The 22,717-nt window shown below is 44.4% G+C and overlaps 2 protein-coding genes across 2 annotated transcripts in view; one reads left to right on the forward strand and one right to left on the reverse strand.

Moving 5' to 3' along the window:
* unc13bb (unc-13 homolog Bb (C. elegans)) overlaps positions 1–17,151 on the reverse strand; it is a gene marked incomplete at its 3' end in the record, with an annotated part of 61,908 nt that extends 44,757 nt beyond the window's left edge. Inside the window, exons 1-5 of the mRNA XM_079234667.1 lie at positions 17,107–17,151; positions 10,753–10,782; positions 4,666–4,765; positions 2,926–3,043; positions 1,998–2,121 (exon numbers count right to left, since the gene is read on the reverse strand). Of these exons, the coding sequence (XP_079090793.1) occupies positions 1,998–2,121; positions 2,926–3,043; positions 4,666–4,765; positions 10,753–10,782; positions 17,107–17,128 (394 nt within the window). The 5' untranslated portion in view covers positions 17,129–17,151. The remainder of the gene's footprint in view (positions 1–1,997; positions 2,122–2,925; positions 3,044–4,665; positions 4,766–10,752; positions 10,783–17,106) is intronic.
* Positions 17,152–19,996: 2,845 nt separating this feature from the next.
* On the forward strand, positions 19,997–22,547 carry LOC306751553 (stomatin-like protein 2, mitochondrial). The gene is made up of 9 exons (XM_079235142.1): positions 19,997–20,123; positions 20,239–20,338; positions 20,431–20,489; positions 20,591–20,692; positions 20,816–20,950; positions 21,476–21,620; positions 21,712–21,791; positions 21,876–22,004; positions 22,103–22,547. The coding sequence occupies exons 1-9, from the start codon at positions 20,040–20,042 to the stop codon at positions 22,196–22,198; spliced, it is 930 nt and encodes a 309-aa protein (XP_079091268.1). The 5' UTR covers positions 19,997–20,039; the 3' UTR covers positions 22,199–22,547.
* The last annotated feature ends 170 nt before the right edge of the window (positions 22,548–22,717 follow it).

Consider the following 22,717-nt stretch of genomic DNA (forward strand, 5'->3'; position numbering starts at 1 on the left):
AACAACAACAAATGAAGAAGCATCCGATCAGGTGCTCTGAGTCCCACTTCTCAGGTGCGCTGCTTTGCAGACAGATGCACATTAAAGGCCAGGGCTTCAAAGACACACCGGCCCGCTGCTTTAATGAACGGCTCCGGTGCCACGGAGAGTCACCATGGCCTCCCGCTGCCTTGAAAGGACTCCTCTCAAAAAAACGGGGAAAACACAGCAGCCCTGCTTCCACCTTGATGTCCTTTGATCGCAACGTTTGAGCCGGACATGAAGTGCCGGGAAACAGAGACGCTGCGGCCGGAACTGTGGTCGAGGAGCACATGGGCCGCTTCACCCTCGCAGAGCCTTTATTTAATCAAATCGTTTATATATTTCTAGGGTTCAGCATGTGCTGTCTGTAAACCAAACAAGGTGTAGTGAGTGGGTTGGGGCACAACCAACAATATTAAAGCGACCGCAATGAGGAACTCTGCATCACTAGCAGGGTTTAAGGGTGTTAGACACTTAGACACAGGCAGTTTTTAGCACACACACACACACACACAAAAATCCAGCTACAAAACAACAGACAAAGTTAGTGGACCATCTAGCAGCTGAGATATTTTTGATTAGACTAATAAGAGCCATAAGCCATGGACTTACTATATGGACTTATATTAATCATGCAGACAGAAACACGACTCCAAAATGAGATCCAAATTAATTAAAATGTATTGTTCTCAAAAATGTTTCAATAAGAAAATGTGTTTTCCCTTAAACTTGGGTGAGTACGGAAAGGCCACCGTAGTTCACGGTGAATGCACGGATTCTCTCACACAGGTAGAATGCCAACAGGGCAGCATGCCCCAATGAAAGTCTGACGCAACTAAAGGCAGCAGCACGACTCATGTCGCCGTGATCTGGCCAGCGGCATCGTTTATTCCTTTCGATTTTTTTTTCTCCAAAATTTGGTGAAAGGAAACAATTCTTTTTGTACTCCTACGTAATTTTAAAAGGAAGAATAATAAAAAGAAAAACATATATATATATATATATATATATATATATATATATATATATATACACATATACATATATATATACACATATACATATATATATACACATATACATATATATATATATATATATATATATATATATATATATATATGTATATATATTTCAGGCCGTATTGCCCATTCCTACGCCAAATAAAAGGCTGATGTTGACGGATGTTTAAAAAGGCAATTGTTTGCCAACATGTTACAAATGTATGCGACAAGAACACACCGGGGTTTTGTGTCTGGGAGTTTGTTGTGGACTTCCTCTTGACCCAAGTGACCAGAAAATCACTCCAAAAAAAGTGAGTAAGTGACCTAAACTGTCCCAGTCATACTACTTTATATAAAAATCATTCTTAATGGTTCCTTAATCCGGTTGGCCACAATGGAACAGCCCGGCAAAGATCAAATTATATTACTGAACCTAAGTTAATAAAGGGAGATCTACCATTGATGAACCAGTGGCCTCAATTTAAGCAGGACAGAAAGTCCTAATCCCCAGTGGAACCAGTTAGAGGACGTTTAGACCGTAAGACGAATAATAAAGGCGCCCCGCTGCAAACCGTTCAGCTGCTCAACTCAAGCGTCAGCCAATGAAAAATGAAAAATGCTGTCCACATGGACCTTTTGATTTATTTTTGTTTTTACTTGAGGTTGAGATGACGCTTGCATGAGGTTACGGGACACCGGGTCACAGGACGCCATCAGCTTGTCACACGACGCTCCAGGCTGGAGCCTCACGGAGGGACCGCTGACATTTGTCAGGAAAATCACGTGTGGCCTTTGTTGGAACTCCAAGGGTCAAGGTTTTTATTCACCCCGAGGGAACCGGAATCAGCGCCCCCCCACCACCACTGTTGTCGAGAGCAGGTGACAGCTCGGATAAGCGCCTGATCTTTTCAAAAGTTTGTTCGCTGGGAGATTCGCAGCTAAAACACAGAGGAAGTGAAGTAACCGTCTCACCAAAAGGCAGCTCGAAGCGCGTGTCCAGCAGGAGGCGGTGGGGCGTCGGGTTCTTGGTGCCATATATCTCGTCCGCCTTCATCAGGACCTCCGCGTCCAGAAAGATCCAGTCGCCCGAGCCCTCCTGCAATTTAGATACGTTATATATAGATATTTTGTTGATATATTGAGTAGGAACAGTGCACATTATTAACACATCCATGTAAATGCAGCAAAGTTAGCCAAGAGGCTATTTAACAATCTATAGTCCCTGGACAGATGTTACAAAGTCACCCTAAAAAAACTGAATATCAGACTCATTCTTATTTTTCTTTTATAAGCATGCAGAAACAATAATACAAAGAAGAGGGGATATATAAATCAATTAATATAAGTAGAAACATACTTCAGGACATTTTCAAGTACTAAGACATAGAGGCTCACAAAACATCACATGCCATGCAAATGAATGGAGGGATAATTATGTTAAATAGAAACCTGGACTGAATGACGACGCATTGTTCGACAATATGAACATACAGAGCACAAACCATAAAAGCGTGCAGAGTATGCTAAATATATGACTCAGTCGGACACAGCAGAACAATAATAAAACAAATGCAAATGCGGGTCGATGAGGGCCTTCTTTGTGTTCAATACTCGGCCTACTCTCCACCATTCATATCATTTCCATGAGTAATAATATCTTTGAGCTTTTGTATTATTTCTAAGCTAATTAACACAGAAGCCACCTTGAATCTGAATGTCTATATAGGTAATGGAAGTGAAATATATTTTTACAAATGAGAAACATAATTTAAAAAAATCTAGCAGTTTTTTGGAAGAAAGTTCTTACGACATGTTTTTGCTTTTCCGTTGACTATGTGAATCGTGTGTGTGTGTGTGTGTGTGTGTGTGTGTGTGTGTGTGTGTGTGTGTGAGATCAGACCTCCTCTGATTGCTGGATGCTCGTCAGAGGGATCCAAGCCGTCCCCACCATGGTGTCCCAGATGAGGCCTTTGTTCCACACCTCGACGATGAGGCCGAGGTCCAGCCGGTTGATCTCGCTAAAGGGGAGGTAAAAGGGGGCGGTATTCATGTATCAAGTAATGTCAAGCTTCCATTAAAAAAAAAAATAATACAGAAAGGCCCTCCCTTATAAACAGCGTGGGAAATGCAAGCGGATAAAAGCACGGAACAATGACCGTGTACTTTGGGGCTTTGTTATCAGAAGTTTTTTTTGTTCGTTTTTTTTAAGCGAGGAAACTTTCCAATATGTCACTCGACACTCAATGAATCAGAAAATGTCTCCATAATAACTGCCAGGCCCGACCAGCGGCTTATAACAAAGGCTACCTTCCTCTTTTTGTTGTGTAATAGCTGCCATAATACATTCAGGCCTTGTTCAGTTTTTTTTGGCATTCAGCGTGCTATTCAAAAAGGGCTCGAAAACAGCTTGATGACAGCAATGAAATGGCATACACATGTTTGAAAGGAGCCGCTTGACAAGGGCATTTGCATATTCTCCTCTGTGGCGGCTCACATCTATCGACGGGCGCCAAACAAAAGGAAGATGAGTGAAAAGATAATCAAAGACAGCAGCGAATTGAGAGAACTGCGGGGAGGATGTGGAGGATCCAGGGTGTCCAGGTGCAGAACTATACAGTACTTTCTAAATCATGTGCTCATTCAAAATGCCACACAATACAAACTAGAAAGGTGTGCTCACTCAGCAGAGCGCAGATTTCCGCCAGGTGCGTGTGCAACATTGTGCTATATCATGTGACTGAGTGAAAACGCACTTCATTCAAACTCAGAAACAAGCGGTTGATGCATGAAATGCTCTGGGCTCGGATTGGTTGCGCAAGACATTTCATACAATCTCACCAAAAAAGTAAACGGCCGAGCCCTCTGCCCGGGTAGCGGCTAGCTCTGTTAGCCGTGAGCTAAAGACACCGTCCAAAACTAACTTGCAGCAGAGTGGTGACTGGGGGACGGCGATGCACTCAGCTGTGTTAATTAGTAAAGTATTAAGACAGCTGAGTGCATCGATAAGAATAAAAGTGTTAATTGTTTTGACCCCCCATACACCATTTTACTTTCTTTCTGGCAGTCAGATGACAGCTGAGCTCTCATGTCTGTGCAATAGACCTGTAGCTGCATCTAGCTAGCTTATCTTAGCACAAAGACGAGGGACAGAAGGAAACAGCTTCAGTCCGTCAAAAGAAAATACAAATGTTACAAATTACAGCGACGCTAAATCTACATGCTGCAGTTCATTTTTAATGGACATCAACCTTTTAACGTTTTTGTTGCAACAGGTGTTGCTGAGAATTCGCCGGAAACGCCGATGAATGGCCGTGTTTTGATGTTTCGGTAACACCTCGCTGACACATCATTAATGGAGAGTAGAAGGATGAAGGTCTGGAAAAACAAACACCGTCGCAATGAGGGAGTTCACTAAAGACAAACAATGACACACATGCAACGACGTGCTGGCTCTCTCGTCGCCATAGATACCTTTCAAGGGAAAGTAAAATGAGGAAATTAAACCAATGAAGGAAATGAACGGCAGCTGTTTACCGAGATACTCGCAAAGCTCCCAAACAGGACACCTCTCCTGTAGCGCTCAGCACGAGGGAGGAACTAGTATACATATTCAAAGTATATGAAAAAACATATAGCTTACAACATGAAGTCCTGTTCCCAGCAGGGCTGGTCGCCCCGCACCGTGATGGTTGTGCTCTTGACATTCTGCACCTTCAGGGTCACGTAGGCGTTGAACTTGTCTGAAAACGAAGGAAAAGGGGGATCGTAGTTGTTAGTGCCGAGGTGGTGACAATACACCGGGGACATGTGGAGGGGAGGTGTGTGTGTGACTGTAAGCACAGGAATATGAGAAGATAATATGTAGATTCGTACAGTGAGAACATGTCTGCATGAATATCATGCAGCCTGAGCTAAAATACATGCAAGTAATACTTTGTAATGCAGACCATGCCAGTTCTAATTTAGCTTTGTGTGGTAGAAAAAGACATCAGGAGCTCTAGTGAGAGTGAAAGCAGATAAATCACTCTCACAGTGAGAGTGAAAGCAGATAAATCCCCCCCCCCAACTATGTCAAGGCAGGCCGGGCCAGGCCAGCAAACACTGACCCCGTTAATCTCCAAAGAGAGCCAGCCCCATGCAGCAGATACAAGTACAGGATCCTGCACTGTGGATCGCAGCTTCTCTTGAACAACTGCCCACTAAACACACGTCACAGAGGCAGACGGGTCCGCCTATGCCGTAGCGGAGCGGAAGGCCCTCCTGACCTCTCCCCGCTGTGGGAAAAGGTCTCCGTCGGCCCCGATACCATCAGGGCTAAAAGGCTAAATGCGGCGAGTTCAAAAGTACATTTACTCTGTTGTTTTCTTTTCTCTTTTTTTCCTCCTTTAATTAATTAAACTGGCAGTGTCAAGACAACTTCCCCCACCCCGGTCATCTCCATCAGCCTCCTCTCGGGCCAGTCAGCGGCGCCGCAAACAAAACGTCCGCGCCAGCTGTCAGCCCTGGGCCCTGGGCGGGGTGATGGCTGAAGGATGAGAGAAGGGGCGGGGGATGAGGGCGGGTGGGATTAGACGGCCAGTGACACAGCCGCCACTATTTCATTTCCCTCGGGGCGAGGGAGCGTCGACACGTGCCTGCCGATGTGCTCCGTTTCGCTCAGGCAGATAACCGCCACGCCGCGCAGTCAGTGGTCCTCCCTGCGAAACGCCCCCCCCCCCCCCCCCATCCCGATTCTAGGGGCCTAAATCCGACCCCCTACCTGGCACACAAGAGCCTGCAGCTGGAGGAAACGGCTTAGATTGAAATGCTGCTCTTGAGTGTGGGTTGGAGGGCGGACTGGGATGGGCAATACGGATCAAATCACATTATATGTACCTTTCATGATTTCAAATTTCAAACTGAATAAGGAGGGAATCACCAGAGAGGGATGTCTGCTTTCCCCCGGCTCAACTGAATGAATTACTTCATCGCAACGTAGTGCTGCTCACTGATTTGCAAGCGTCCAAGAAGAAGTCGACTGACACAGACGGCGAAAAAAGACGAAACCCGAGAATTTCATGAAACAAATGAATCAAAAGAATGCGGAACCAAAGAAAGCGCTGCCAACTCTCACCCCCACTCACTCCAGTAAGCCTCGACTAACTGGAACACACCACCTGCCCACAGGTAAGCGCAGGGTGAGCCGAACAGAGCCGGCCTCCAAATCACACAGAAGAACGAGCAAAACACGGTAACCTGAGATCTCTCGGGTGACGGCTGACGACTCAAATCGCTCTTTAGGCCCCCGTCCATACCAGCGAGCGCAGAAAATGGTAAATGGACCTGTACTTGTAAAGCGCTTTTCTAGTCTTCCGACCACTGAAAGCGCTTTGACACTACTTGTCATCATTCACCCATTCACACCAATTCATGCACTGATGGGAGGGGCTAAGGTGCCACCTGGTCATCAGGAGTAACTAACACTCATACACACATTTACACAGTGTAGACACAGCTACGGGAGTAATTTGTGGTTAAGTGTCTTGCCCAAGGACACATCGACATGGGCTAGCAGAGCCGGGGAATCGAACCACCGATCCTCTGATTGAAGGACGACCCTGCTCACCACTGAGACGCAGTTGCCCATTAAGAGCGTGAGCTTTACCGCACGACTATCTCGCCCACTTTCCTGCATTCTCTCTCCTGCTGAGGACACAATGAGGCAAAAACACTCTCCTTGATTGAGGCAGAACAACCGCGGAAATCCCATGAACCCGTAAATCTAACAAGACCATCTCGTGTCACTCATAGACCTCAATAGATGGTGTATCAAACAAAGTGAAACATGGGATTGAAATTAATATTTAATTTCATTCCCACCTAAATTCCTGTAAATATACAGTATGATGTTATATGTTGCCGTGATGGCAGCCCTACAAAATACAACTCATCATTTTTTACAGTTTTAAATGACTGCATTTTTTATATTTGCACCTCCAAAATATCAGTGAGTACAATCATTAGGGCTGCAGCTAGGATTATTTTAATTATCATGACATTTGCAGATTATTTTCCGTCAATTAGTTTGGTCCATAATTTGCTTGCTGTATCCACAACGACAGCCCCAACACACACACACACACACACACACACACACACACACACACACACACACACACACACACACACACACACACTTTCGGTCCATGGGAAATAAAACCCAAGGCATCGGCTGTTTCTTTGACCGATCACCTGACCACACAGACTAAACAAAGATTTTTTTTTTTCCTGGTTACCACCGACAACGTATTAAAACATTTACTCTGCACATAGCGTGTAACACAGCAGCAGGATAAGTAAACGCAACCCTTGGCACAATGAGACAGTAAACAACTGATACAGGTGGATTCTTACGACACGCAGCTGCCACGCAGCAGACATAAAGATTCAATTAGGCTCCCAAAAACAAGAATACAGTGAACTGAAAGCCGGTGACCCACGCAACGTGACGTGGCCAGAAAGCACTGCCCTGCTACGAGCACCCCGAGTGAAAGGAGACAGACCTAATTAGTGTGTGTGGGGGCCATTGAGACAAAACGCAGGCATTATTACAAAGGAGCCTGGGGGATGCTCAAGCCTTTCCCTAATTAGATAGTCCATGCCTTGTGCCACAGTTGGGCCGGCTCCCATGATTAGAGGAGATGAGATAAGGGAAGAGGATGTATGGATTAGATAAGAGCCACTTAGCGGCTGTGGGCCCTTTACAGCAGGTGCTGCTCACAATGTGGCTGATACAATCGGCCCTGCTGAGGAGAAAGCAGCAATAACTGCCCGCGAGGGGCGGGAAGAAGAAAAAAAGAAAGTTTATGCCTGCACACTAAAGCTTGACATACTGGATTTTCCCGGCAAAAAAAACATCACATTAACCCTCTGAACCAAGATGGAACCGGGATGGAAAAGCATGTTTTTGTAACGATCGCCAAAACGACAGCGTGCAGGCATGAGTGGGGTCGGCGATGCACTCAGCTGTCTCATCCCCGCTGATTAAGAGTGGCGAGTGGGGACTCAGCAGGCATTCAATGGCAGTGTGAAACAGCCAATGACGAGGCCTTTTGAGAAGGCGCGAGTCACATCTATGAGGCGGTTTGTTGCAGCAGAGTGCGCGGTTAACCGCGGACAGACGCAGAGTTGCACGCACACACACGGTCCTCCTGGCGGACATGATACCAACGGGTGCTGACTGGTGTCTGTGTTCTTCATTCTTTCCGAACGTCTTTCCAGTGAAATATTAATGAGGTCATATCGGGGCGTTGCTGTTTTGAACACTGCCGCTGCCGCTGCTCTGGAATCAACCGTTAGCAAAGCTACGTTCAAACGACTCAATTATAATCCGGGTTATCCGGGAACGTGAATCTCATCTCAATACAGACATATTGGACAATGTTATCGTACTTCAATCGGGCCCTATTTATATTTATATGGGGATATATATCGTAATGCAACAGTGACTGATAACCGCCCAATCATAAACATGATGAACATAATAATGGGTCACGTGACGGGTTAAGATGCATGACGACATGTGTGTGTGTGTGTGTGTGTGTGTGTGTGTGTGTGTGTGTGTGTGTGTGTGTTGCGGGCCCCCCTTGTGCTGTTCATGTTTTTTTTGCGTACCGCTCTTGAGCCCATGAGCCCTCGGTCGAGCGTCTCCATCCATTATTGACTGAGGATGAGTTTTTTCTCCAATAAATTAGTCAAAGAAACGCAGGCGGCTGGAAGGCTGACATTTCAAATGCAGACCGCTCATCTATATTGCATGTGACACAAAACATAAACCCAGCAGAGGACTTTGTTTTTTGTTTTTCCTGCCATTGTTGGACCCGCCCAGTATAACGTGCACGTCTAAATAGAGTATTGTCGCAAGAAAAACACTCCAAGGACACCTTCGCTTCTACACAAACAGAGTTCTCCAGAGACAACTCGTGATGAAAAGGGCTCAGCGTGAAGGCCTAAATTAAAAGCTGTGCAAGCGAAGGTGTGGCGAGAGGCGCAGGGCAAACACACATCCCGGACCAGCCCTGTGTCAACGCAGAGGCCTCTTCTCATCAATCCCACGTCGCCCCTTTCGGGGATCGAGTCCGGCTTATTGCGGAGGAGCCGTAGGGACCCACGTTATGCTCAGTAATGCCTTCCTCTGACCCCGAGGCAGCGGGAACACGCAGCATCACGCATTACTGAAAGAAAAGCCTGACTGTGACCAAATCAATAAAGCTTTTATCATGTGACAGTGTCGTCATATTCAGACTCTATTTCAATATCCTCATTTAATTATTTCTAACATTGTCTTTAGTTGGTTTTGGTGTTGTTTGGTGACACTTTGACTTGACTTGTTATTACGAATACGTACGATATTGGTGCATATAGTAAAATAATATGTAAAGTTGCACATAGAATAGCCAAATTGATATTCTATTTGGGGAACGGTGTTACAACAGACCAAGACAAATAAAATTAAAGCTGCTCGCAGCTGTGACTGGGCCCTCGCTTTCAGCACGTCGGGGACACCTGCGGGTCGCCGGCTCTCCCGGCCTCGAACATCCGCCTGGCAGGCGTGCTGGAAGCGAGGGCCCAGTCACAGCTGCGAGCAGCTTTAATTTAGAGGGAGATATACGTGATACTGTATATACACGGATTATATTATATTATTGCCCACCCATTAAGTTGACCTGTGAAATGAAAGCGTACACACTGCATCTAAATAAACCTGTTCTGTCACGAGCTGACAACCGCAGTATATTATGATGAATTCGGAAGAAATGGCCTTCTAATAAATAAATAAATATTAAACATTTTAATTTAAAAAGTAAAACGCAGCAAGAAGGCCGCCTCAGACCGGCTGCTCACACGCACAGCGCTCCTTTCACTCACACAGCAACATGAACATGTTTGCACTAATTGACAGTAGACACATTCTACATGTTATGCTAGACTGTACTGTACAAATCCTTTGCTCTGTTAAAAAAAACAAAAAAAAAAGTGGCTGGTGTTTACATTTCATCCAAGGGAGATGACAGGCTTAACTGAATAGCCCTGATGTTTGCTCTGGGACAGGTGTCACATGCGGCCCAAAAGGAGGGAGGGAGGGCAGCATAGGCTGACAATCTCTAAATAAACTAAAACACATATCTTAGTGACGGGGCTGCTCGTGATACTCATGAGAGGGAACAAAACATATGTAATCATTACGTTGTCCCACAGTTGAAGGAGGAGGGACGAAGAAAAAGTCCCACGCCGAATAAATGCAGAGTAATTAACTTTACCAATTACCCTCAGCGTGCGGAGGGGAGAGGAAGGTGTCAGTCCGGGACTGAGAACGAGAGGGAGAAGTCACCGCGGTGGCGTTTCCCGTCACGGGGCTTAGAGGGAGGCGCCAGGCTGAACACTAGAGGGATTTGCTGGAGGTGGAGAGCATGGGGATTTGGATTTAGCGGTCACCCATCTAAGCTCACCTGTGCAGGGCCGGCCCGTAGAAGGACACTGGGATTACATAATGCAAAATCAACCCCCGAGCTTTCGGCGACTTGACTTTTTTAAACTGATGAACCTGCATTTGGAGTGCACGCCACGTATTGACACCGTGTCCTTATTCGCGTGGCTCCTGGACAGGAAGCTTTACAGCTTCCAAAAACTGAACAAAGGATGACAAACACAGTAAACATTCATAAAAAAACAAAACAGAAGCGCTCACCTGGTGGTCCTTGGAGCTTGGCTTTTTTCACTGCAACACAAAACAAAAACAACGGTTAGGCAAATCAAGGAAGAAGAAAAAAAAAAAAAAAAAACGTTCCCACTGAAAGGTGATTCTTCCGCGTGCACGTGATGTTTTGAGTGCAACGGTGGAAAGGAAAACACTTGTGGCCGTGAGTCACGGACAGTGGACAGGATGTCGTGTTATTGAGGCCTGACCGACTCATTTGTATGCGCACAAAGCCGAGCCACTGGAGCGCGTCGACAGCCCCGTACGAAGGGATGAGCCGTGTGTTTGTTTTTGGTGGACAGCTTTGAGTCAAAATGTTGTGGAAAAAAAAATAGACAAACAGATCAAATACATCCAGAACTATAAGCTTCACTTATTCTCCTGATGCCAAAACGTCTGCTCAAGCTCACAAGTGGAATAGCTGGATTGTAATGGCCGTCTCCGTCCGACACACCAGCTGTATTTTTGCGACGGCTAATCGTTTGTTAAATTAGAGCACGTGTCGTCATGTGTGTCGTCGAGCTGAAACACAAACCTCTCGTCGAGCGAGAGCCGTTACGTGACGCTGAGCAGAAGACACACTTCTGATTGAAGCCCTCCTCCAATCTGATCAGAGCTGACGAAAGCATTTTCATCTGATTGCACAATACCAACTTTAATATAAATAAAGAAGCATAAGCCTGTATCCAGCTGTGTCACAAAACACAACAGCTGGCGAACAAAACGCACAAAATACAATAGAAAAAGTGGGCCAGGGCAGATGGGTATTAAGATATCAAACTACATGAATAATAAATAAATCAAAAGTAAGAATGTCTGGCAAAAGCTGCAATTACGTAAAAACCTCAGTAAAACATATTTAAGCTGGAAAACAAACGACACGGGCGTATTTGGGTCTATTTTTAAAATCATCTTTTAGCCCCTTGATGCGTACAATAAAGTTTATGGGATTGCCGAGCGCTTTGCAGGGGATTAATTGTGATTGCTGTGGCGGGGATATGTGTCCAGGCATATAAACTCCTAAAGCTTCGGAGCCCCGCGGTGGCAGATGGGCGGGATGATGCGAGCACAAATGAAGCTTTCATATTTTCATGTTTCTCTTCCTCCCTCTCTCCCTCTTCCTCCCTCTCTCTGCACATTACAACCACAACACAGGAGGCAGCAGTATTGATTTCCTGATTTTGACTATTCTATTCACAAAACATTCACTAAAATGTCCAGTGTTGTCATTTTTCACTCCCAAGTGATCACGGGGGGGAAATGAGGACCTCGTCACTTCTTCCACAGCATTTCCTGTCTTGTGCTGTGAAGCGGAAAAGGGAGCAGTGGAAATGTGGAGAGAAACCGGCGGTGTGATCATTTCTCTAGCTTTCCACGGAGGCCTTTCAGCCAACTGTAGGACACATGAACCCGGGGGCCCCTTCGTAGTGGAAACTGATGCTTATCATTTTCTGTCCCGGGCCCTCCATGGCTTTAGAGGTCATTTAGCTCACTATTTAGCAGGGCAAGTTGCATGATTACCAACCTACTGCTTATTCTTTCCTTCATTCTTTTCCCATGATTCTTACTTTCTTTGGAACATGCTTGCAGTACCGGAACACACATATATACATACATACATATATATATACACACACACACACACACACACACACACACACATATATATATATACACACACACACACACATACACATATATATACATATACACATATATATAGTGTGCATGTTTCTGGTCAGTTGATTCTGGAGCACAACTCTGGAGGTTCAACTAGCGGAAAACGTAAACTCATCAATAGATCTTAGGAGAAAATAATTTGACGGTTATGCGCCTACAAAAGGTGTTTAATAAGAGATTATACAAACAAGTTTGACAGATTTGACAGAAGATTTGACAGAAGTTTGTAGATTGCGAAGAGAATAAACAATGTCCTTTCAGACGCATCGGGGAGTCACACAGATTATAATATTACTGTTTATTGTTACTGATTATGATTGATTATTGTATAGTTCACAAAAAAAAGGTCTACTTTGATTATTTGAGTTAAAATTTCACAACAGCATAGGAAAGAATAAATATGCCAATAACAGTAATAATATTCCACCATAACTATTTACACCTTTGTGGTCGTTATTTAAATAAACTGGACAAAAGCCAACATGCATATTTTTCATTTTAACATGTTATAATGCATTGTACAAAATACATTTTTCAGGAAGCGTGACGTCCCAAAACAAAGGACACTGTCAGCTGGAGGGTGAGGAGCAGGACAGTACAGGAACAGGAAGTGACACCGTGGATCGGTAGCAGGCAGCTTCCGCTTGGATCTGATCAGTGGAGGAGGCAGGGAGGGAGGGAGAGAGGGAGAGAGAGAGAGGGAGCAACAGATGGCCAGGGGATTACTCCCACAATCTCTAAGCGCTCTCTCTGCCTCGTTCTCTCATAATTCCACTACTCTGCCGCCCGCTACACTCCACTCCCATCCATCTCGTCCTGCATCACATTCTTTTCTTGCGATATCTCCTCAAACAAAGTCAGCAGGCTCCAAGCAAACAGCGTTGCTGAAGTCGTGTTAACTGGACTTGAATGGCTGGAGTGTGTGTGCCCGGGACAAAGAGCTGCTACGTCACTGTTGGAGTCAAACTAGCCCGTTCGTCAACACAAGAATTGGCGCACACACAAAAAGAGGCGTGGTGGTGCATGAAAACAAGCTCCGCGTCCCGTGTGTGTGGACAACCGGCAATAAAACCCCAGGACCAATGCAGGAAGCATGGAGCTAGTTTTACACCAAACAGGACTGAAAGACTTGTTCCAATACCTGACACCTCAACTTACGAGCCGAGCCGCCCGATAACGAACAACTGTATTCAGTCATCAAGTTTCTCCCGCCAAAAAAAATGAATTTTAGGAGGTTTACGTCTGCCCACGCCATGAAAATGTTACAATGTATCTTTGCCCATTAGTCATTTTTACTGAACAGAGCTTGAGCGCATCGTAATGTTACTCAAAGCAACCTCCGTTTGACGTTAGCAGTTAGCTTACGGACCGGGTAGCGGGTGATGCGTGTTGTTGCTGTTCCCGTGTGGCGTAAAAGAGCTGATGAACGATATGATGACGTGATATCTTTGGACCGTACTTGTGAATCTCTTTTCTAGTCTTTCGAGCACTCAAAGCGCTTTAACGCCACATCGTCACTCACCCATTCACACACTGATGGGAGGAGCTACCAGGGAAGGAGCCACCTGCCCATCAGAACTATCTAACATTCATACAAATCGGGGTTAATTATCTTGCCCAAGGACACATCGACATGGACTAGTGGTGCTGGGGATCGAACCACCGATCATTTGATTGAAGGACAACCCTGCTCTACCACTGAGCCACAGTTGCCCCACTTTGAGCAGATCATGACACCACACTACTGCCATCTACATCAATCCACAACCGCTTCCCTCATAAACTTGCTGGGGACCCTATTGAGACCGAGACCGAGACCAAACCATGACCGCAAAGGCCACAGTCCGATGGCCGCGTGCGAGCTCTGACCCTTTATTCCGGGTACCACTCTCTCTAGGATCCAGGTCACGTGTCTGAGTCTGTACAGCTCCAACCTGCTGCGTCATGGGGTCCATGTGAGCCACGCGTCCGGTCAGCCCTGGCCTGATACGCGACAGGAGCCCACACATGTCCACATATGAGGGCAACCACTTATCTGTTGTGCAAAGACATCGCCATGGAGATGGGGCATCTCCACTCCCAATAAATAAGCAACATTGTAAAGCTGTGCAATCAGGGGATGAGTCATGAGTCGCGTCATCGGCTAATCACACAACTCCCCCACCCCGTTATCTCCAGGCTGCATAACTCCTGCACCAGCCTGCGTTTGTCACAACCGTGATCGATAAACGGGCCGAGAGCGCGAGCTCCTGAGGGGCCACTTGGCGCGATTGGGCTGAACTTTCTGAAGCAAGTGTGGCCGAGCCGACTTGCCTCCACCGTGACCTTTTCCCTGCGAGGAGCTCTCTCTCTCTCTCTCTCTCTCTCGCTCTCTCTCTCTCGCTCTCTCTCTCTCTCTCGCTCTCTCTCTCTCACCCTCTCTCTCTCTCACCTGGTGTATTGACGAAAGATCTTGTTTAAAAGGTTTTCACAGAAACATACTTTGATTTTTTTTTTCTTAAAAAAGAAAAGGAGCAGACAGGTTGACTGATTTTCTGTTGGACTTTGTGTTCCCCCACATATTCCCTACCTGCTGCGAGACAGCAGGTACACAACACTGCTGTTTCTTTCAGTGTCACATTTTTGTGTATATATATATATATATATCATGAAATATAATGTACAGCGTTCTAAGTGTCGCATACACTCAAAAGCTTTTTTTTCCTTCTAAATTGAAGCAATGTGTTCAGCTAGGGTTTATGGAGGTTGGCTTCAAACTGAATGTTGTTATAAGTAAAAAAACTAGAGGAATGAACATACTTCCTGCTTTGAGACACAAAACATGATGGCAAACCCGAGCATAGTTCTCTGACCATTAACCTTTTGACCCCAATGCTCCAGGACATCTCGAGGGCCGGACACCAAATATTCCACTATTCGGATATTTTCTCATATTTGCTCATTTTCAGACATTAAACTTTGATGTTTTTTTTAACCCTTTGGGATTACAGGCAGGATCGGAGACATGTCTGGCTGAGTCCTTCCCAAGTCCTGTCATGGAAAGCGGCGCCGTTTAGGGAGAGAGAGGGGTGGGGGTTGGTTGGGGGACTGCGAAGAATGTCTACGCAGGTGAGGAGGGGAGCGCTCATGGACCCGTCACCAAACGTGGGAGAGAAAGCCACCGAGTGTGTGACTGCTGCTTTTATGTCTGCTGTTAAAGCGCTCCAGTGGTCACCATCCAATGCTTCAACACCCCCCAAAAATACAGTACAGTGCTCCCTGTCTGGTGAAATCATTTAGAATTCTGGGGCACCCCAAGGTTTGATCTCCTGCTCTCTTCTCTATATTAACAATGTATATATAAAACACCTTCATGTATAATTATGTTCATAAGTTTATTTTTTTAATTTTTATAACAGTATTATCCAGGAAAAGACAAAGAAAAAAGAGTTTCTTCTATATTTAAGCTCTTTTTTGTTTGTTTTAAACAAATAAAATAACACTTTTCGTCAAACTGTATGTGAGAAAAAAAGAAGAAGAAAAAAAGACTGGACCAGAATGCTGGGCATTGGTCTTGGCACTGAACAGGATGTTGCATAATGCGCTTTGCTGTGGTGGAGGATGCTCGGGTGGCTTCTCTTTAGCCTTAACCCGCCCCGGCCTCATTTGGTTTAGTCTTGTTATTACCCATAAACGTGTCCATGTACGGGAGACTTTACACTTAGAATACACACAAAAAAAGTAAATGGTTGTATTGTTATTATTTTTATCATTTGGCCACCTAAAGAAAAAATGTATATCATTTAAAATATTTGTTCCTCTCCAATGGAATAGTACATCTTTGTCAGACACGATACAAATATCCATCAACAACATACTTCTATTATGAGTGCTTTTAAAAAAGGGGACAGTTCCAATAGCAACGGTGCAGAGAATAGTCCCACATGAAACCGCTCACTACAAGGTGAGTAATCGATCTTGATTTCTGGAAAGAGACATTGCTATTGCTGCTGAGGTTTTATATATATATATAAAATATATAAATATTGGAGAGAAGGCAGACATCTCTGGTGGCAATACCTCCAAAAGCTATATAGGCAACTCACTGCAAAACATTCTAGCCCGATAAAAAGCCCTACACAGATAAGAGGGTGAACTGTCCCTTTAAGCATCTGCTGATTAATTCAAAATCAAATGACCCTTCAGGTTTTCTTTTCAATACGTCAGATGGTTTGTCTCCTCTCACATCAAACTCCTACACAGGTTATACAGTATTGCTCATGGCTCCTGTGTGGTGTTGTTGTTGTTGTTGTTAAAGTCAATACACCACGGCATCAGTGGTGGTTCTGTTAACAGCTGGTATGGCAGTCGATGGAAAGCCTGGATAAAATAGAGCCAACATCTATTTTATCCCGTTCGGGAAACAGCTCATGTGTTTCATTCTTTTCATGAACAGTGGAGATAAATAATACAAAATAAAAATAAAAGTTAAATCCAGACAGGACCGATGTAGACTACTTGCCACCTTTCTTGTCCCCGAGGGGGCTCCTGTCAGTGGACCTTTACTGGCATTAACAGATTTAATTCAACTCTTCTTGGAACTTTTACGTGTCAAACACTTCGTATCGTTTCTAACGGGATGAAGAAATGAAATGAAATGTAAAAGAAGAAGGAAACGTCACTCACCTCGGACACACAGTAACGACATGGCAACGCGCTCGTTGGTCCAGTAGTTTCACAGTTTCTCGCGGAGCAATCCCTCAGCGGAGATTTACTCCGTCGGGCATCGTTGCAGGCGGTAAAAGTCACTTTTCGAAACGCCGGTGAGCTCCAAGCAGGTGTTCACAGGTGGTTTCCCGGTGCTGAACTCCGGCAGAGAGCGGCAGCCCCCCGCCACGGCCACGCCATTATTAAAACTCTCATCACAGGTTTAGCGGACTGACGAACAACCTGAGGGCACGGACTGGAGCGGGAGGCGGGGTCGAGGCACCTGTCAGTCACTGGGCCTCCGTGAATGTCCAATCAAAATGCAGCATTGCGCTGGAAGGCGGAGCCCTTAAAAAACACCAGAAATCTGACCAATCAGGTTGGAGGAAGAAACTGGGTGACCTAAACAAATTGTAACTTTTTTTGGTTCAAAGTTACATTTTGAGAAAAATCAAATAATCCAAAAATTTGAGCTGTTTCGTGACATTTTTAAGATAGCTGCCATTTGTCTTGTTTTACTTTACCTGTGGCTTCAAGATGGGTTACATTCATTTATAATTTCCTTTTTTTTCCTAAATGTATCTTCATGTGAATGTAAATAACTATACATACATTTGTTTTACAATGTTTGACCTCACTTGTTGTATCTGCACCACACATACGATCAATGATCCTTAGTTCCACAATTCCTTATATGTCTTTAATTGTTCTCTAAATAAGTTTTGCTTTTATTCATGTATTTTCTCTCTAGCATTACTGTAACTGGATGCCTCATGCTAAGTTGCTTCATTATGTAAAAACTAAATCTTTGTGTGTCAAGCGAGGTCAGGATTATCAACCCCTTCGTGACAAAGAGATTTACTAAAAAAAGCAGCCCACTCAATAATTAACATCCAGTAATGAACACAGAAGACATACAGACACCTACTGAACACACGTAGACTGACACTGTAAGTGCCCCATGCAAAGGTTCCTTATACACAGGCATGATCATAAACAACAAAAGATCCAACACAACAACAATAAGTTGCATTGTGTAAACGGGAACAACCGCAGCAGAGCAAAGGCAAAACCAACAGCGCCACCATGTGTGACGAGTGAGTCACTGCATTTAGTCCTGGAGCCTTTATTAAATCGTTTAATGGAAAGAGTGACTGTGGGTATTTCAAAGATGTCATCATTTTCTCTGTCACACTCTTTTGCTCATCAAACGTGGGCTATTTGCAGATTTGATATACACTGTCACTGATTTTTTGAGTAAATTGAACAGTATTTTATTGTGTAAAACGTGTATACAGTGAGTACAGTATACAAAGGATTATGGGAAAAATATTTTGTTTTTTCTTCTCACAGTTTATAGTGAGGTGCCCCAATGTTTTTTTGTATATTCAAATGAACATGATAAACTATACTGTGCAGCCTAAAATATGTATGGTGACAGACACAAATGCCTTATGAATAAGGACTTCATTTCACTAAAATCACAACAGATCATCAATAAAACAACTTACTACTGTTTTTTTAATTGTTTATTTACTAAATAAAAACATTTCCTAAGAAAAAGGAAGAAAATGCGTAGAAATAAATACAGAGTTTAATTCAAAGTCTAGTAACAATTGGTCGTCAATTGCTTCTTTAAGTAAGTTATTGAGAGTAAAATGAATATAAACGTGTATACTAAGCCAATGATATACTGGTTCTTACTGCTAATGTATTATTATTATCATTATTACTATTAGTAGTAGTATAATTAGTCGTAGTACCATTATCCTGCTAGCGGAACCTTAGCCGGTCGGTTCTTGCAGCAACGCACTGACGGACTTCTTTCCCGTTGCACCACTGATGTAACTTTCATTTCCTTACTGGTTAAGGGTCACACATGAGTACAGCGTTTGCGTGGAGTCCAGTTTACGGAGCGGAACCTTCTCCACAGCCGCTGAAAGTACTTTGAATGATGTTGCGAGCGCTGTGTCGGACCGGCGGCGTCCTTCTGCAGGTAAAGTGGAAGTCTTCTCCTCACATCCGGCTCGTTAGCTCGCGCGGACCCTCTGCAGGACGGCTCTGGTCCAGCGGGTGCAGTGGGTGTCATTTAGCCACGAAACGTTGCTCCCCGTCCCGATAGAAGCACCACTCAGTCCGTATGAGTCAGCATAAGAAGCGGACCACTTACTCACATCCTCACCATTCCTGCATGGAACATGTATTATTGTGATGCGTTATTAAACCTTTACAGTGTTGACCTAATTATACATAATCAATAGCGTAAAAAATGTGCGCTCAATTCCATGCTGTATTTTAAAACGAATAACTATATTGAGCAGCTCACCAAAAAAAAGAATTAAGTGAGAAGAATCATATTATTTGACATACATTTATTTTGTTTAGTACATTTTAGTGCATACCCCACAGAGGTTGTATGTGTGGGTTTTTATTTATATAAAACATTTGTTTGTGTGTTTTTATTCATATAAAACATTTGTTTGAAAGAATGAGTGATTGCCATCATTTATAAAGAAAAGATGTGCTAAATACTGACTGGTTTCAGCTTCTCCACTGTGAGAATGTGCAGCTTTTCTTTGTTGTCAATTCAATATATGTAGGTTGTTGACTGCTGATTGTTCTGAACATCCCATGTAAGAGGCATTTTGACCAATTTTCTGACCCACGATACGATACACATCATCAAAACCGAATCGTGAAAATAACTTGGTTGCGTCCTATTTATTTTCCTTTTTTAAACAAGTTACATCATCTATGTAGTGAGAATTTTGGTTTAAAAAGCATGTTGCGATTGAGCTTTTTTTTTTTTTTTCTTGACTGTTTTTTTTCTTCTTCTTTTTTAGCAAACCCAGCGGGCTGCCCCGAGGTTGTGGGTCACACCAGCCCAGCAGCGATGGGCGTCCAGCCTGCCCATGAACACCGTGGTCCTGTTCGTGCCCCAGCAAGAAGCCTGGGTGGTGGAAAGAATGGGTCGCTTCCACCGGATCTTAGAGCCGGTATCTACACCTAATTCTGAGAAGATTTCTGTTCAAATAAAGCCAAATATTTACCATGGGGAATAAAGACCAAAAAGTGTGGTAACATTTCTTTCTTCCTCTCTCTCTCCTATAGGGTTTAAACTTCCTCATACCTCTACTTGACCGAATTCGCTACGTGCAGAGTCTCAAAGAGATCGTCATCAATGTTCCGGAGCAGTCGGCAGTATCTCTAGGTGAGGGATCAATACATCGGATTGAATTCCAAGTGCGATAGAAGTTAATAGACGTCCAGTTCATTTCAAGTGAGCGCGTCTTGTTTTTACAGATAACGTGACGCTACAGATTGACGGAGTGCTTTACTTAAGGATCCTCAACCCTTTTAAGGTACGCCGCGCCGCAATGATTGTCTGCACCCTGGTGTTGTTTTTTTTTTTTTAGTCCGATCGCAGTAATAGACTCTTGCCTCCGCCGTGTTCATCTCCCAGTCCAGCTACGGCGTAGAGGACCCAGAATACGCCGTCACGCAGCTGGCGCAGACCACCATGCGGTCGGAGTTGGGCAAACTCACGCTGGACAAAGTGTTCCGGGTAATGACAAACCACTGATGTGTTTGTTTCCCCCCCCCACACACACACACATTGCTCTGCAGGCTTGTAGTGAAAGATGTCATAAGTACTTAAGATATACTTTTTACCTCTTTTTTTTTTAAGGAAAGGGAGTCCCTCAATTCCAACATCGTCCAGTCCATCAACCAAGCGGCAGACGAGTGGGGAATCCGTTGCCTCCGTTATGAAATCAAGGACATCCATGTTCCGCCTCGCGTGAAAGAGTCCATGCAGATGCAGGTGGGGCGAACAGAATGAATGAATGAATGAATGAATGAATGAATGAATGAATGAATGAATGAATGACTGACTGACTGACTGACATCACCTCATACCTTTTCTTGTTCATGCCGACAGATGTACTTTTCACACTTTCAGTCCCCACTGTTGCATTTGGTATGCATTCAATCGGGACATACTGCTATGCTCTTGAACTTTGACCCTCTTGCTTACACGCAGAGGATTGTGGGTCAGAGTAGCCCAAAAAAAAGCGTGCTAGTTGGCACACTGCAAAATGCAACCAGAAGGACATTGGGGTATTTTTGGCACAATGCATTAAACACACTGTCTTTAGACATACTGATACTCTTCTTCTCGTACTTTAAGGGTTTTATACCCACCATGTGCCTTCAGCAACAAATGCAGCTTTATAAATCCTTAAAAACACATTTCTTTTTTTTGCTCAGATTGCTGAGGAGGTCTCGTTTTAACACGCACACCAAAAACATTCTCGAATATGTATGTTTAAAATCCCCCCCTGTGTAGGTGGAGGCCGAGCGGAAGAAGAGGGCCACGGTGCTGGAGTCCGAGGGGACGAGGGAGGCGGCCATAAACGTCGCAGAGGGTCGCAAACAAGCTCAGATTCTGGCCTCGGAGGGCCAAAAAGCAGAGCAGATCAATAAGGCGTCCGGTGCGTACACTTAACAGACCCAGTTTGGTTGTTTCATAAAGCTACAGTGTATGAGTTATAGATCCCTAATCGATGACTTTGTTCCCTCCAGGTGAGGCCCAAGCAATCATGGCCAAGGCAGAAGCTAAAGCTAAGGCTATCAGTATGCTGTCGGATGCTCTGACCGAGCAGGTGAAGAGGAGACTTTTAAGATTTTTTGACATCGCATTTCTTAAAGGGAATTATGATAAATTGTCTTTTTATTTTATCGTACAGAATGGAGACGCGGCCGCCTCGCTAAGCGTGGCCGAGCAGTACGTGTCCGCCTTCTCCAACCTCGCCAAAGAGTCCAACACCATCCTGCTGCCATCGAGCACCGGGGACATCAGCGGCATGGTCACACAGGTATTTACACACACCATCACGTGCATCATATTATTTTGTAGTCATGTTGTCCTTGAATCTATACGCTAACATCTCTCTGTCTCTCTCTCTGCACTCAGGCTATGACCATTTACGGCGCGTTGGCAAAGTCGAGCCCGAAGGCGCCAGTGGCGGCAGAGAAGAGTGACGACTTTGGGAGCCAATCGTCTCAGTAGCGGAGGACTCTGTGAATGAACTCCCAACATTAAAATGACACAGAAGCATCAGAAGAAGAAGAAGCAGTCGCTGTGTGTGTGTGTGTGTGTGTGTAAAGTCTCACACACCTTCTGCCGACCGGACAGAAGGAGGGAAAACTGCCAACTTCATAACCTTCTGGAATCTTTTGCCTTTGGAGTCACATCTTTTGTAAGAGGAGTTTTAATCTTCACTGACTATTCTTTCTGCAAAGTTATTGTCAGATGTGGGTAATTGACACCAGCCTCTGGCAGGCTGACAAAATGGAGAATTTTAATGCTCGCTTCATCAGCCACTGGGTGCAATTCATCAGAATACATCAATTATTTGTGGGCGATTTTTTTTTTTTTTTTTTTTTTTTTTTTTTTTTTTTTTTTTTTTTTTTTTAATTTGGTGCATCCGATCTTCTGTTGAGGCACGTATTGTTGCACCGACCCTCGTTGACTTGGATGTAAAGGGTTCAACTTTAAAGGAGCATTGTGTAGGATTTAATGGCATCT

This window comes from Taurulus bubalis, assembly GCF_910589615.1.
Source record: "Taurulus bubalis genome assembly, chromosome: 19".
Classification (NCBI taxonomy): Eukaryota; Metazoa; Chordata; class Actinopteri; order Perciformes; family Cottidae; genus Taurulus; species Taurulus bubalis.

What these genes read in the sequence shown, in the direction of transcription:
- LOC306751553 (XM_079235142.1), top strand. Translation starts at nt 20,040, where the DNA reads ATGAACACCGTGGTCCTGTTCGTGCCCCAGCAAGAAGCCTGGGTGGTG. An exon ending in TCCACCGGATCTTAGAGCCG is followed by an intron (nt 20,124 to 20,238) that starts GTATCTACACCT and finishes TCTCTCCTATAG; the next exon opens with GGTTTAAACTTCCTCATACC. An exon ending in GGATCCTCAACCCTTTTAAG is followed by an intron (nt 20,490 to 20,590) that starts GTACGCCGCGCC and finishes TTCATCTCCCAG; the next exon opens with TCCAGCTACGGCGTAGAGGA.